This window comes from Cricetulus griseus, chromosome 10 (assembly GCF_003668045.3).
Source record: "Cricetulus griseus strain 17A/GY chromosome 10, alternate assembly CriGri-PICRH-1.0, whole genome shotgun sequence".
Taxonomy (NCBI): domain Eukaryota; kingdom Metazoa; phylum Chordata; class Mammalia; order Rodentia; family Cricetidae; genus Cricetulus; species Cricetulus griseus.
In genome coordinates this window covers 6,600,021-6,616,696 of record NC_048603.1, presented here as the reverse complement: position 1 = coordinate 6,616,696, position 16,676 = coordinate 6,600,021, and the positions used below count along the sequence as shown (strand labels likewise).

The 16,676-nt window shown below is 36.0% G+C and overlaps 1 protein-coding gene across 3 annotated transcripts in view; it reads right to left on the bottom strand.

Annotated features, from left to right (window-relative positions):
* Positions 1-16,676, bottom strand: part of LOC100774887 (CUB and sushi domain-containing protein 3) — a 1,055,385-nt gene that overhangs the window by 44,293 nt on the left and 994,416 nt on the right. For all 3 annotated transcript variants that reach the window (XM_027431430.2, XM_027431431.2, XM_027431432.2), the window contains 5 exons: positions 11,736-11,909; positions 7,624-7,797; positions 6,155-6,340; positions 3,613-3,786; positions 1,201-1,383 (listed from right to left, as the gene is read on the bottom strand). In XM_027431430.2, coding sequence (XP_027287231.1) covers positions 1,201-1,383; positions 3,613-3,786; positions 6,155-6,340; positions 7,624-7,797; positions 11,736-11,909 — 891 coding nt within the window. The remainder of the gene's footprint in view (positions 1-1,200; positions 1,384-3,612; positions 3,787-6,154; positions 6,341-7,623; positions 7,798-11,735; positions 11,910-16,676) is intronic.

Sequence of the window (16,676 nt, the reverse complement as noted above, 5' to 3'; positions counted from 1 at the left end):
AGGATTCTGGGAAATGTAGTAGAGAAGTGATGATCCAGGCAGGAAGTGACCTAGCAAGGAGACTCATATTTAAGTGAAGGAGAAACAGGAAGTGCTCTCTTTTCCCCTCCGCTCCTGCTCCAGCAGCACAAAGTGAGCCACCAGCAAGGAGGGATGCGTCCGATAAGTCAAGTCTTATAAAATATATAGATTTATGATAATTAAGACTGAGATAACCGATGAGAAATCCTAGTCATTGGCCAAGCAGCTTTGAACCTAATACAAGTTTCTTTGTATTCATTTGGGCCTAAATCAGGCGGGTGGATGTCAAGAAGCTTACACGTGGTGGTGGGGCTCAGCAGCTTTTGGCAGAAAGATTTATCGTAACATCCCCTCTACCCCAAACCCATTCCTCCTCCATTTCTCTTCAGAAAAGTGCAGGCTTCAGCTGAACACATAACATGTTTCAGCACAGCTAAGCACAAACTCTCATATTAAGGCAGGACGAGGCAACCCAATAGGAGGAAAAAGGGTGTATTATTTTTAAATGACCAAACATGTTTTAATACCATTGGTATCTTTTATAATTCTCTGACAAAACATTGTTAATAAAATATTGTCCAAAATGAGGATCTGAAAGTTATAGTAATTGTACTATACAGTAATACAGTAAATGGTACCCAGGTGAATTTGAATACGCATTAAATTAGAATTCCATACTGGTCAGCCTTTTGTTGTGAAAAAGTACATGCCATATACAACTTAAAGGGAAAAGGATTTGTTTTGGCTCACAGGTTTGGGAGTTTTAGCACACAGCCCAATGAGCCTCCTATTAGAGGGTTGTGATCAATGACAGCGTCTTGGTGGTCGGCAGGACTGGCAGAACAAAGGTTCTTACTTTGAGGTAACAAGGAAGGAGAGAGGAAGACCAGAGCCAGTATTCACGCTTCAAAATCACTCACCCAGCTAGCGACTTCTTATAACAAGGCCCATCTTCCATAACCCTGTCACCTCCCAATATTCTACCAAAATTTTAATTTGTAGCTGGATTAATGAAACCATTACAGGGATCAGGGTGGCCATGATCTAATCCGGTCACTGGATATATCCTCATGGACACACTCCGAGTTAAGTTTTCCTAATTTTCAATTCAATGCAGTTGATAATCACACTGAAGTTCTACTAGCACCCTTAGTATAGTTAATTTCAACTTGAGATTACCTTTGCACTCCGGCTGTCTCCCCGTCCAACTGCCATTTGATAAACACGTTCTCTCTTCCGAGCCATACAGGATATACCCAGGGTCACAGGCAAAGCGCACAGTGCTTTTAGTTCTGAAGTCACTTTCCTGTCTAGAGCCATGCCCAGGAGTACCAGGATCTCCGCATGTACCAGTAGTGTCACCTGCAAATTAATTATGACATGTGCACCTATTTGGCCAGTTGTCTGGGCGGCATTAGTTTTGTGCATATAATTTTCAGATAACTTGACTGCATAGACTTGTATCTCACTTGACCATTGGTCATATGAAGAGGAAACCCGAATGAAAAAGAAAATGGTTTCTGAGCACTGAGGTATTTTTCTTAACGGAGATTTGTGGACATGATTATCAAAGGTTACGGATATGTCATCAGTATTATTCCCAGAATGTAGTTAGTAATGGAACTGATGGAAAATTTATAAAGCACAGAAGTATGGATTCAACAGTCAGTGCATTCATATAAAATTGAAAAGACTGGATTCTGTGATCACAGAATTAATCCACTGAACCACCTAATTATTGATGCATTTTCAGCTGCTATTCTGCCACTACTACATGCTAGAAACAGTAAATACTTAGAAGAATTATTCCTATACATTTAAGATTTTCCCCCTTTTAAATTCCCTCTTCCGATGGCTGCCAACAAAGAGATAATCAACCAACTCCATTTTTCCAGGTGTGAAAACTCAGAAATAAATGGTCAACTACCCTGAGGTAGAAACTGGGTATGAGTTCTGCAATAGGATTTCACTCAACTCTCATCTCTAGGATCTTATCCTGTTCTTCCCTCTCTATACGATTTAGGCTTCTCTGGCCACAGGAAACACAGTACAAATTCAGAAACAAAAAGGGAGCCAGATGAGTTGACCGTGAGGGCTCCTGGAACACTTTCTAGACACACTTTCTACACCTTCTGACATGGTGGTCTATGGGGAACCTGTCCTTGAACTTTCTCTTTTACCTGGAATGTAATTTTAATTACTCCCACATTTTCAGGTCACTGTTGACTGTTTAGACATGTGCAGCAGTTAATTCTTCAATTCAGTTATAGTTTTTAATGTACTATATACATAAGGAAGAGAATGTTTATATGTCCATTTGGTCTCCTGGGAATTTATTCATTATGAGTACATTAAAATAGGACTAATGTTTCATGGAAGGCAGTATTAAAATTCCACTGATTTGTAGGATAAATTTGAAGTGCCAATCACTGCATCGGGCCTTGCCAGTATTCAGAAGATCTGAATGCAATCATTTCACCTTTTCACTTCGAAAGGGAAAGCAATGTAAAACTAATCCTAATCGTTTACCTACCTGATCTCCACAAAGTACCATTATGTAAAAAAGGATATATTTATATGTAAATCTAGGTAACTGCAGAAAAATAATATCATATCTAGCTAATGGGAGAACATAAATGGTTATCAAGCAGAGATTGACTACATTTAAAGTTTACATATATCTAAAGAAAATGAATTTGTCATATATCATACTAAAATGCAAAAGATACTCAATCTACTGGTTATTAATAAAACTGGTTACATATACATTAATTTAAATATAACTGGTAGTTATAAAGAATAATCCTATATGATATCCTTAATAAATAAATAAGTTTGATATTGGTAGGTAGCTTTCATAAAATTTGTTAGGTCATTACAACTAAAAGCATTTAGGAGTATTTTAAAATTTTGCCAATAAGTAATCATTGCTTAGAAAGAAAGAGAGTTTAATTCTGATAAAATTAATTATGTGGCTTTTCCATCTTAGGAAAATCAAATTGATATGTACTAAAATAAAATGTCTACTTTAGCATAAGACGTTACAGTCTTTATGAATTCATATAGAATCACATTCTTATTTTTTTTCTCAGCCAGTTACTGGATGGTTTCTATCCACAGAAATACATTCTAAATCCACATAATTGTTTACACAGGGCAGAGCACAGTCCAGAAACGAATTCCTGAAACTTATCATGTGGAGCAGTGGGTCTCAACTTGTGGGTGGAACAACCCTTTCACAGTTCACATATCAGATATCCTGAATATCACATATTTAAAGTACGACTCATAACATAGAAAATTACAGTTATGAAGTGGTGACTAACGTAAGTTTATGGGTGGGGTCATAACAACATGAGGAACTGTATTGAACAACAGGAAGAACTGTATTAAAAGGTCACAGCATTAGGAAGGTTGAGAAACTGTACCCTGGGGAATCAGTATTCCTTAGCCACTCAATTTCCATTACTTAATAAATGATTGTCAAATTTCACTCAAAACTTTTTCAGAGGATGCCTAAGTCCTTAGAGTATGCAATATGGATTAGTAATGATAATTCATGCCACACACTGTTCCCTCTTCCAGTGGTACCTGAACAATGAGGCTGAGATCCACTCCAATGTCCGTTTAACTGGCAAGTCCTGGATGCCTGGCCTAGAAGAGAACGCTTTCCTGTGCAGGAATAGTGAACTGTTGACCCAAAAGTATACTTCTCTCCAGACAGGACTGCATTAGGAGGAATGCCAGGGTGTCCACAGTCAATCACTACAATACATAATTATTGAATATAAAATTTTTTTATATCTCCTATCGAACAACCTGAATCAGCTTGTTTACAAAATAAAAGCAAGTGTTCTATTCAGAATATTAAAGTCATTTCCAATCAGCAGTGTGAAGACCACATGTGACCAAAGTAAGGTATGACACTAGATGAATACACAATCAGAAATTTTCTTAAAACATTCTTATTCATTCATTCATTTAAATATCTGCCATCTCAACTGCAAACTTTGTAGATGGCAGCATTATGTTGCAACGGCAAAAGATTAATTTAAATTTTATTTAAACTTTAACATGGACACATCTGAAGATCTTAAAGACTCTATAAAGTAGACCCCTAACTTTATAAAATTTAGCTTCTTAAATATGAAATAGGTGTCATGGTTTTAGAACGACAGGGTTAAATGATTCTTCCTGGGAATGAGTTCAACAGAAACTTTTAAGTATATACAAACATGTTTGTGTTACTGTAACAATGTGATGGTTTTGACTGTAACTGGAGGTGGCTGTATAATTTATTTACAACAATGAGGTAGGTAGTCTGAATAAAAATATAGGAAGCCAACTACGAGTAAAAGCTGGACCACACCAAAATTAGCAGAGAAGTATTAGGAGAGTAAGATAGATGAAGAAAAGATGTTTATTTGTTTGTTTGATTTTGGGGGGGATTTTCGAGACAGGGTTTCTCTGTGTAGCTTTGGAGCCTATCCTGGCACTAGCTCTGGAGACCAGGCTGGCCTCGAACTCATAGAGATCCACCTGTCTCTGCCTCCCAAGTGCTGGGATTAAAGGCGTGCGCCACCAATGCCCAGCCAGAAAAGATGTTTTATGATTCACAATCTACCTGAGTCTGTAACCAATTCATCCCACATGCAAAGGAAAGAGTCAAGGGCTTGGCATTCAAAACATTTCTAGGCATAGAAGAATCAAAATGCCACTATTGAAACCTTGGATATTAGTCTACGTTCATTATGAAATCAAGCTTAGACAAAGATGCAGAGCTATCCATTTCTATTACAGTAAAATATATAAAAAGGAAACATTGACCTCAAAGATGACTTTTAGCAAACTTCTATAGTGTCACATAGCAATCAATTAAGCCAAATTGTCTATTGACCTAAAAATAAAATAATTTAAAATGTATATGTTCTCATTGTGTTAATATTAATGGTTAGTAATAAAGACTGTAATTAAATTATTCAGATCGTTGTGTTAGTCCACTAAAAGAAGTAACATATCTTGTTCAGCAGGTCACATAAGTAAATTAGTTACAAAGAATCAGAAATTTTATGGACAGACTAAAAACTGTTTTTCCAGTATGTACCAGTGTTGTGACAAATTTTCATTAAAACTTTCCTCATAAATATAAAAGAAATTTCTCCATTGAAAGCTATCCATCTTTGACTGTTTTTTTAATTGATTATTTCTTTAAATTAAAAATGATCTTATTTTACATACCAATCCCAGTTCCCTCTCCCTCCCAGCCTCCCACTCTTCCCACAATCTCCCTATCCCACCCCCCTCCACTCCTCAGAGAAGGTGAGGCCTCCCAGGAGGAATAAACAAAGTTTGTCACATCATTTGAGGCAGTACCTAGGCCCTCCAGTCAGTGTCTAGGCTGAGAGAGTATCCCCTCCATAGGGAATGGGCTCCAAAAGCCCATTTGTGCACTAGGGATAAACACTTTCTATTCTAATGGAAATGATTTTAGCTCAGGAATTTAAGTCCCTGAAACTAACCAGATTCTGTGTGCCTCTCCCTTACCAAGTAAATATAAGTAGCCAGACTGCCAGAAGACACTAAAAGAGGCTCACATTCACCCAGCATCTTGGAAAGCCCTGTAAAAGTCCCCGACTATCTGAGCTGCCTGAAAGAGATAGCCTGCAATCAGGTTAAGCTTTATCCAAGTTATCCAATGCAGTTTTGGTTTCCAGATTTCTTTAGCTGCCGCTCATGGTAGAGTGATTTTAAGTGGTTCGCTTGTCTATTAGTCATTTCTATTTCTGTTATAACCCCTCACTGAATTCACTGCATGTAATCCCATTGGCAGTTTCCAGACTTTGCTCTATGGTCGTTCCCTCTCAGCGCTAAGTAGAGGTTTGCATCCTTCTCTCTAGAAATAGTGATAACATTATAGAAGATTTTATATAATTTAGAAAAGAAAATGATATTATATAAAGAAACATTTGGACAAAGAATTTGCAAAACATACAGATCTATAGTTTTGAACAAACTAATCAATTCAGTCAATATAATTTCTTCTGGTATATAGTTTTGACTCTATAATGGTGATAACCATCAATATTGTTTCCTTGGCAGCTTTTTATAGCAACAATTCATATTATCTACTTACTGATACATTCTGGTAAAGGTTTGTCCCATTGTCCATTTGGCTGGCAAATCAAAACGGAAGAGCCAAATAAAAAATACCCTGGGTTGCAGTCATAGAATACCACAGTGCCGTAGGTGAAATTCCCATGTTCTATTTTGCTTTCTCTTTTGGAATTGGCTGGAATTCCAGGATCAGAACAGTTGACCACTACATAAGTGAAGAAGTAGAAAGTTAGTTTGAGAATAATATAAATATAACTAGGTGTAATTCTGTTGAAACTTTTAAAAACTTAGTTTCAGAAGTAAATTTAGTTAAGAAAACAAAATATTCCAGAAATTTAGCTAATCTGTGAACTATCAAACTAATAGTCTGAAATTCGTGTAGGTGGAAACACAGGGGGAAAATTCAGCAATTTTAAGGATCACAGATGTGTAAGAATTATGCTAAGTAGACCAGGCTGTTGTTGAACTCACAGAGATCCACCTGCCTCTGCCTCCCAAGTGCTGCGATTAAAGGCATGTGCCACTACCACCATCCAAAGCCACAGAGAAACCCTGTCTCGAAGCCCCCCCCCAAAATTTAACAAGAAAGAATTATGCTAAGTATAGATTAAAGGAGCATCCCACTTAAATTATTTTTGCTGAACAAGGAAGAGAAAGTGAAGAAAAATATTATTTTGGACAACACAATCTTTATTGTATTTTATTGAAAAATAAGAATTTATTTAAAAAATGCTCATTAATCTGTAACTAGTAGACAACGAAAAGAATTTGTGCGAATAGCATGGCAATCCAGCCATATTTTGCAAAAATACAAAGAAAGCAATAAATATCAAAGAAATAAATACCAAAAGCACATTTCAGTATTTAGGAACAGAAATGCAATTTAAAATGATCTTAAGTACTGCATATATGTTCTCGCAAATAGCTATAACCTAATACTATTTGGGCAGAAAGAAAGCCTTACAGTTTCAGACATTCTAATGAGGAAAGGTGGAACTTCCCAGGGGTCCACCCCTAGATAAAGAACTATGAGGAACCAATAACGGCTGAGAGAGGGAGAAGATATCTTTTGGGGGATTAGCCCCTAATTGGTTAAACAATGTACAGTGACAAAGTAGTAAGCCCTATACACAGAAACATCTAAAACAGATTCGGCAGGTTGCATTTACTTATTTGTACATAAGGAATATTCCCTCAATGTTGAGAATGAAGATAGGACATGGGAGGGGTATGGAAGGCTTTGGAGTTAGGAAAATGAAGGACAGAAATGATACAATTATACTTTTAAATGAATCATAATTAAATGGATAAAAATAAAATGAAAAATTTAACCATTAAAAACGTGAAATGAGATGACACCAATATAGAAGCCTTTTGTCTTATTATTTAATAACCCTCTACTGTTCTGCCTTAGCTGGTAAGATTTATCACCTATGCCTTTACAGACATTACTGCATGACCCCGGATGGAATGTGATGAGCTGGATACCTTTGCACACAGGTGGTGGGTGGCTCCACTGCCTGTTGGCCTGGCATTGTGCCTTGGTTGGCCCTTGCATAAGATACCCAACGTTGCAAGAGAACGTTACCACATCATTGAAGTTGAATCCATTTCCACTCGTTCTTCCATAAATCGGACTACCAGGGTGGCCACAGCTAACAGCTACATCATTGGGGAAAAGGGAAAAAAATAGTATCAATTATCTCATGGCAATTATCTTTAATCTCTTCAACATAGAAAAATCAGCTGATACGTGGATATACACAAAGTATTTTTCTACTAAGAAAGATCTAGAAAATTAGTAAAATATAGAGGTACACACAGCTGATAAGATTGTATGTTTTCTAGAGACTGCTTTGTGTGTATGTATGTGTGTGTGATGAGCGTACAGATGGTACATTTGCACACGTGTGTGCAAATGTATAGCAGAGGCCAGATGAGGGTGTGGGTTGTCCCCCTCAGTCACTCTGCCATTTTCCCTGTACCTGGAGCTCAAGTCTTGACCAGGCTAGCAGCCTGCTAGTCCCATCAATCATTATGCCTCCCAAATCTGTGGGTTACAGTTAAATGGGTACAGGGAGCAGAATTAAGTTCTTCATGGTTATACAACAAACATTTCAAAGCATGAAACATCTTTTAATATACATAATTGTGATAATTTCAATAAAGTGCTATATATGTTTAATATTTCATATGCTTTATTTGTTCTATTGTGTTTTATGTTTGTTTACATATCCTGAAATATAACGAAATACAAAAAAAAATGTATACATAATGACAGGAAGTTCCACTTCTGAATTCCGGCAGCAAGGATTAACTGACAAGTTAATTTTAATGGCTGTAATATTTGCATTCATTTTTTCAATGTGATTTTGAAATAATTTTTTTGATATGATTTAGAAAAAGTTATCACTAAAAATTGACAGCCAAAAGTGTTAGCCTGAACAAGACAAGTTAACACAGACAATAGGGATCAATACATAATGCTACCCTAGCAGTTCCAGTGCTATCATTCTCCAATCTAATCAGTCTTACTGGAAATTATTTGATAATTTGACACTTTTCCTGAGAAATTATATGCTCAGTAGAATTATTTGGAACATTTTTATATTCTGGTCCTAGAATTAATTCTATGAGGTGTTGGATTTTCCTATACCCTGCATTTTGAGGAAGGGTTTTACTGTGTCAGCTCACTCCGTTAATCAGAGCAGTCCAGTAACGATGCTTAATAATTGGGTACAGAAACTACCAGAGCTGCTCTTAGTACTATCTAAATGACCCAGAAGCAATTATTTTTCAGCTGCATTGTTAATGTCAACCTACTCACTTGGAAATTTAACTGCATCTTATTCTTGCTTAAAATTATCAATAAAGAAACTAGTTTCCCCCCTTGAGGGACTATTCTCACTTATAGTCCTAATTATTAAAAATAAAGTGACACTATTTGGTTATGCTTGAATTTACATGAAAAAATGTAAAATCTCTAGTACAGACTCAACTAAATACTGCTCTCTTTAAGCTACCTAGTGGTGGTGGTAATGGTGTGTGTGTGTGTGTGTGTGTGTGTGTGTGTGTGTGCTTAAGAAGGTGGTTTAATTGTTTATTATGGCTTTCGTAGCCAAAATCTCAATATCCACACATTTCCCATGAAATACCAGTTTATTTTTTTAAATGACAATGATATAATTTATATTATAAATATTACTTAAATTAGTAATTGATTAAATAAGTCTTTTGTGTAACTCAAAATAATCACATCATTTCTCTAAAGCTTATAAAACCTTTACCCATATACTATGATGTTGAAATTGAAAGAGTTGATGTCTTTACTGCCATTTACTAGACAATATTCATAAAATCTTAATGTAAGTAATTGGGGATGGAAAATTATTAGCAGAAATTAAAGTGTATGAACAATCAGGTAAAATTACAGTGAATCCCAGTGTTATGTATGTACATCTGAGAGTTGATGATAATAAGAAAATGTAATAGAATTATCCTTATTAGGCTATATTTTTCCTTTTTATGTAGCACTTAAAATAAATATGAAATACTTCAAGGATAGAAGAAGTCAGGAGAAGGAAGTATGGTTTATAGAGTCAAGCTTATCTCCAATCAGCAGCTGTGGCGGTTGCAGGGGTAGGGATGATCTGATTGCCTTGGAAGATACAGTATGCATGCAGTAGGAAGGCACAGGTGGTCATGAGAGAGAAATGTTGACAAAGGAAAATGTGAAGCAAATCTCCACTTCGTGCTGTGCCTCACAGAGGCAGTCCAACTGAAACCCTCACCTGGACTGACTTAGAGCTGAGAATTCAGAAAAGTTCTGCCCAAGAGACGGCTGTGTAGTCCAGGTGGCAATACTTGGCTAGCATGCAAAATGCTCTAAGGTTGATCCTACACACACACACACACACACACACACACACACACACTCACACACACACACAAACATACACACATTAATACACACATACGTACACACATGCACTCACACACATATACATATACATACACTCACACAAACATATGCATACTCACACAAATTCACATATACATACACAGTCACAAACACAAATGTATATCACCTCACACATACACACACACACACACAGACACACACACACACGTGTTGAATTCTGCCCGGTGTAAAGGCATTTCTGGGGTGGATGTCATACCTCCAGCCTGAAAGATTCAAGCATCACTTAAGGACTCATGAAAAAAGACAAGAAGGGAAAGTTTTATTCCATTTGTGGTTCCTCAGCCCACCAAGCCTCGAAGCTACTCTGCCCCCCAGCCTGTCACGGTACACAGCTCTCTACTTCCTGATTTAGATGACCTTGGCCCCTGTCCATGTAAGTGTCCTACATCCAGACTGCCTTCCCTTAACTCCTCTGTCTTTTCCCATGATAAAGAACATCACCATGGTCATATTTCATGTATGGGAAGAGATTCCTTGTAACTCAAAATCACAGCTGTAACTATTTAAGGAACTAAAAGAGACAAATTCAAAATCAATATTACTGATTTACGTTTTGTGTGGTAGGGTGTTTCTGTGTTTATATTTGCCTGTGTACCAAAGGTAAAGAGCCTTGGACACCCTGAGTCTGACATTGATGATGGCTGTGAAGTCACCATGTGTGTGCTGGAAATCAAACTTGGGTCCTCTAAAGGAGAAACCAGCGCTCTTAACCATTTTCCCAGCATCTTTTATGTTTGAGATCATAAATTTGTCAAAAGGTTGATTGAAATGTCAAGTGTTTTCACTCAAATGTAGTTTTAAATATCTAATCGTATGTGTAGTCAAACAATTTTGTATCTCCATTCAAAAACATTGTAAATATAGCTATAAAAGCTTTCTAATATTGGTTAAGCTCTTTTAATCACTCGCCACAACGTCTTATTCATATTTCACATATAGACTATTTAAGAAAATGATCTGAAGCTAAAGGGAACTATAGTGATAAGCACTTTCAAATATTTATGAAACAAGAGTCCTGAAAGAGCAAATGACTTGAATTAACTGCCATAATTAGCAGTGGGGCTGACATCGGTACAATGGCTCACCATATGAAGTCTGCTGTTTCTTTCTCCACTAATTACACTTCATCAGGGTACTATCTGATGAGCTAGCTAGCGTTAGCATCCTAATTACTGAAACACATCACCAGAAGAGTTTACACTAGAAAAAGCTTTGTAGTCTCACATCGAGAGAGGGTTGACATTGTTATACATTCATGTCAACAACTTGAAATCCTCCTGTTAAAAGCATGCTGTGAATATGTCATGCCCACACAAATGTTCTCTTGCAAATATTTACCACAAATGCTGAGGCTCTGAACTTAAATCATGTCTTCATGAAAAAAGGAAGGAATACAAATGCAACAGTATCCCCAAATACATAGTGTTATATGATCTAAAAGGATTATTGCATAGTAGTATACATGAACACATTATAAAAACTTAGTTTACACTGTCATCTAAATATGGTAAATCGATACAAGTTTTTATCCTGCTGAGTAAAACTTAGTATGACTCATTGGCTATTTCCGGACATAGGAGGTCCCTAATTTATTTTGTTTTTTGTCGTGCTTACTTACGCACACAGGAGGGCAGCTGACCAGACCAATTGTGATCCTGCTGGCAAATCCTCACTGAAGAGCCGATCAAACGAAAGCCAGGGTTACACTGATATACAACCGTGTCTCTGTATCCGTAATTTTCTCCAATGACTTGGCCATTCACTATGAGTTCTGGAATGCCACAGTGACCCGCTGAAATTTGTCAAAAAGCATTATGATAATGTGACTGAGTGTTTTTTATTTATTGTTTACATATATAGTTAGATTGACTAAATATTTCAGCAATCATTAAGGAACATACAGGTAACTATGACACATTCTGGTATCACCAAGGATTTAGACATAAAGACAATCACCTAGTAAGACAGTGTCACAGAAGATTCAAAGCATTTCATATATCAAAGTAATATCTGACAAGCAAAACTTGGATGAATAAAGAATAAAAAGCATTTAGGAAGAAAATTTATTATATAACTTTCCTAGTGTATCTCTGAGGTAGGACAGTTTTTAACACAGGACCTGCATAGCCTAACCAAGTGAATATAATCCCAGTCTGGTTTATGTGTTCTAAAGATAATTATATTATCATTACTTTTTTTACACTTTTTTCTTTAAGAAGAGGAAAATAAACAACAAAATAAAGAAGATAGATTCAACCGCCAAGCTCAGCCACTACTGTTGGCTAGGGAAAGCCAAGACAGAAGAAACTACTACTGACATTCTCCAAAACCAGTATAATTCCTAACTGCATTGCAAATACATGTAACACCCACAGATAAGTGTAACCTTCATCTCTCATCAAATAAACTTCCCTTTGAAACACAAGGTCAGTAGTGTAAGACAAAACAGGTCAAAATCCAGACAAGACCATGTAGGGTGCTGATGGGGGAAGTGCTTCTGAGTATGTGTTTGTCTTACTGGATGATAAATAAAATACTATTTGGCCAGTGAGGCAGCACGTTAGGCAGGACTAGGAGGCAAAGAGGATTCTGGGAAATGTAGTAAGAAGTGGTGATCCAGGCAGGAAGTGACATAGCAAGGAGACTCATATTTAAAGAAGGAGAAACAGGAAGTGTCCCTCTTTTCCCCTCTGCTCCTGCTCCAGTGGCACAATGTGATCCACCCGCAAGGAGGGACGCCAATAAGGCGTCCGATAAGATAAGTCTTATAAAATATATAGATTTATGATAATTAGGATGAGCTAACAGATGAGAATCCTAGTCATTGGCCAATCAGCATTTGTACCTAATATAAGTCTCTGTATTATTTTGTCCATCCACACAGTGGGCAGAACTCGGGTGGCTGGCAGAGACTGCCCACGTGGCGGTAAGGCTTGTGTGGCTTTTGGCAGAAAGATTTATCGTGACAGGGTGCAGAGACACAACTGACACATTAACAACACAATCTGCAATCAAGACTCAGGGAACATTACAGAAGGGGCAGAAAGATTTTAACAGCTAAAGAACTGGGAATCTTCCTGTGCGATTATGTCTGCTATGTATGACAGGGAAGCTACACCTACTCAATCTCAAGAATATGGCCGCCTAAACAAGACCTGAGAGGTAATACCACCACATGGCATGCTGTTATGGATAGGGGAAGCCTCTCAGGGACCCAGTCCGACATCAAGAGCTGTAAATAATTAACAACTGCCCAGGGAAGAAGGGTTAGTCTACTTCAGGTATGAGCCCCATAAATGGATATCCAATACAAAGTGATTAGCCATAAAAATGCATACATACGAGCAATGTGAAATACAGCCAGACAGTCATATTTATATCTAAATATATGTGTGCATGTAACAAGAATAATTTAAGTAAAAGAGGCCATGAATTTGAGAAAGAATGGGAGGTGTGCCATAGGAATGGTTATAGGAGGAAGGAAAATATTGTATTTTAATTACAATTTAAAGTAAAGAATATAGAATCATACAAAATACAGAAGAAAATATTTAAGTCAATTTCCAAAATAAGAAAGGAAGTACTGAATAATGTAATCATTGAACAAAACCTTTCTTTATTTTTTCCCTCTGTGTAGCTTTGGAGCCTGTCTTGGCACTCACTCTGTAGTTCAGGTTGGCCTGGAACTCACATAGATCCATCTGCCTCTGACTCTCAAAGTGCTGGGATTAAAGGCGTGCAACACCACCTGGCTAAAAGCTTTCCTAAAATAGCCCCAGAACTGTTAAACTCCTAACCAACTTTATTGACAGCAGAACTAGAAACCATTATACATAAGAATGTTGAAGATATACCAATACAAGGCTGACAGGATTGAAAGCATAGGAGGATATTAAGAGCTTTATGACAATCAACAATTGAAAAGAAAAAGAAAAACATTTTAAGATTATCTTACAAAACAAAGAATATATATACATGTATATATGTTCTAGAAAGGAAAAAACTACCTTAATCTTAACATAATTTAAAGCAAATGGATAATATATTGACCTAGAAAACTTCTAGAGTTACCTACTAGAAAGTATTTTTTATTAATGGTGGAGAGAAAAAGCCCTAAGCTGAAAGTAGATAACAAAAAATAAATAACAAAATAGCAAAAAAAATCAAAACAACAACAACAAAAAAGAAAGCTATAAGGCATTTCTTTAACGAAGTAGAAAATGTATGCTCATCAAAAATTCTTACTAAGAAATAAGTAAATCACAGTTTGGGTGAGATTCTCATGAAAGGAAATGATCAGTATTATAACCAGAACTGATTAAGAATTGTAGTTCATATTAAAATGCATTTCTATACAAGTAATCACCTATATCACAAAGGGAAATCTGAAAATGGCCCAAAAGTCACTGAAATTTGGTTAGACATAAAAAAAAATCAAAAAATAATGCAAATTCTAATCTGGTGATGAAGAGGGTATAGATAACATTAGAGGAATTTCATTTCTGAATACCTATAGGAATGAATACACACACACACACACACACACACACACACACACACACACACACACACACACACATTGCCAAAAATCTTCTACTAAAACTCAATACAAACATCCCCAGCCAGACAACACTCAGATGACTGATTTTCATGTAGCTTACTCGTTATGGAAATTCAGTGCTGGGATAGAAACAACTAATACAGATACCTACAACAGTAAGGTGGAGTAAAACTCAAGAAGCCTTTAGCATATGTAGGATTCCATTCATACAAATTTCTATAATAGGAAAAACCAACATATGGTATAAAATGCCTTAATCCAGCTCCACACTGCGTACAAAATACATATATATCACGGCATATTGTGTGTGTGTGTGTGTGTGTGTGTGTGTGTGTGTGTGTGTGTTTGTGTGTGTGTATGCGTGTGGGTATATATTATAAACTATAGTGTATATATAGCATATATCATAACATATTCTGTACAGAATGGGACATCGTGGCATCATGGTCGCACATGCTGGTAACACATGTCTAAATCCCAGCAATCTGGAGACAGAGGCAGGAGGATTTATGTAGAGAGACCCTATCTTAAAAAAAAGAAAAGAAAAATGTGAAGAAGACAGCACGAACCAGAAGCAAATGTTGATTTGTACCTAATCATGCAGATGCTAAGATGTTTAATATTGATTTATATGATTTACTTTAATATTCATTGAGGAGATAAATTTACAGGTTTTTTTTTTAAGCTTTGAAAGATAGATGGGTATTGAAGAAAATACAACAAAGGGCTTGTTCTGTAATGGATCAGAGACATGTAAGCTGTTGTTGTTCTTCCAACTAAGAAATGCACACAAATCACTGAGAACTAGGAAATAAAGTCAGTGTATCCAGACAAACGATCAAAAGAATATTCTGCTGGACCCACTACAGCAAGAGTCTCTTGGTTAGAAGGGCAACCTGACAAAGAATGAACACTTTGGTCAACTTCTAGTGCAAGGCTGGAGGATTACATTGTTTGCAACCCTTCTCTCTCCAGTCTCATTACGGCTATGTATTAAATGCCAGCAATATAGCTGTTACTATATATTGCTCTACAATGATATTGTCTCCATACAATTAAAATATGGCTTGTTCATAAATATTTCTTCAGTGCTTTTTTTTCCAGGGAACATAGTTAGAGCATAATTGTGGTGGTAAATCCAGAAACTTCACACACTATCACAAAATAGCACATAAATTATAATTGTTAAGTGAATTGTGTAACTATAAAATATATTACTTAGACATCTTGCATGCAAATCATCCAAATTATAAGTAAACTAAAGCATCTTGACTTGAAATAAGCATAAGTTAATTACTTCAGCATATATGAAAATTTTGATCACTTAATCACATATTACGATACTACAGTGGTATCTGTTTACATTTTGTGGGGTGGTCTTTTAGTAGATACTGTGAATTCCTCCCCTATAGAGAAACTATTTTACAATTAATTATAACTGTTAAAAATAAGTTTTTACTCTAAACCTTTTATATTTCAAATAATGTTGTATTTCAAATTTATTAGAAATATGGTTTATGATAAGAAACAATAAACACTTCTACCATTCATGCTAAAATAACATTTTTAAAAAGTGTATATTATGAATCAGTATTGAAATTAATACATAAAATATCCAGCAAATGAATGAACAAACATGTTTGTTCATTCACTTAATGTTTTATGTCATATCTTGACATTAATTTGTATAAATAAACACAAATCATAGTAATTTCTGATATCAAAGAAGTCACTGAAGTTCTTCTAAGTGGGGGTGTGATATAAACTGTACTATTCTTTTCATAATAAAAGGGAACAGATAATAGCTCAGTTTTGTTTTGTTTCATTTCTGAACAGATTTTTTTGAGAAAGCTCTAAGGGCAAAAAAGAATCCAATTGCCTAAAACCAGCTTAAAAATAGATTTTAATGGTTTTAATTGAATAGTTTACAACATCTTGTAATTTTATAAAATAAAAGAGAAAAACTGAAGTATAGATTTGTTTTTCATCCTTAACCAT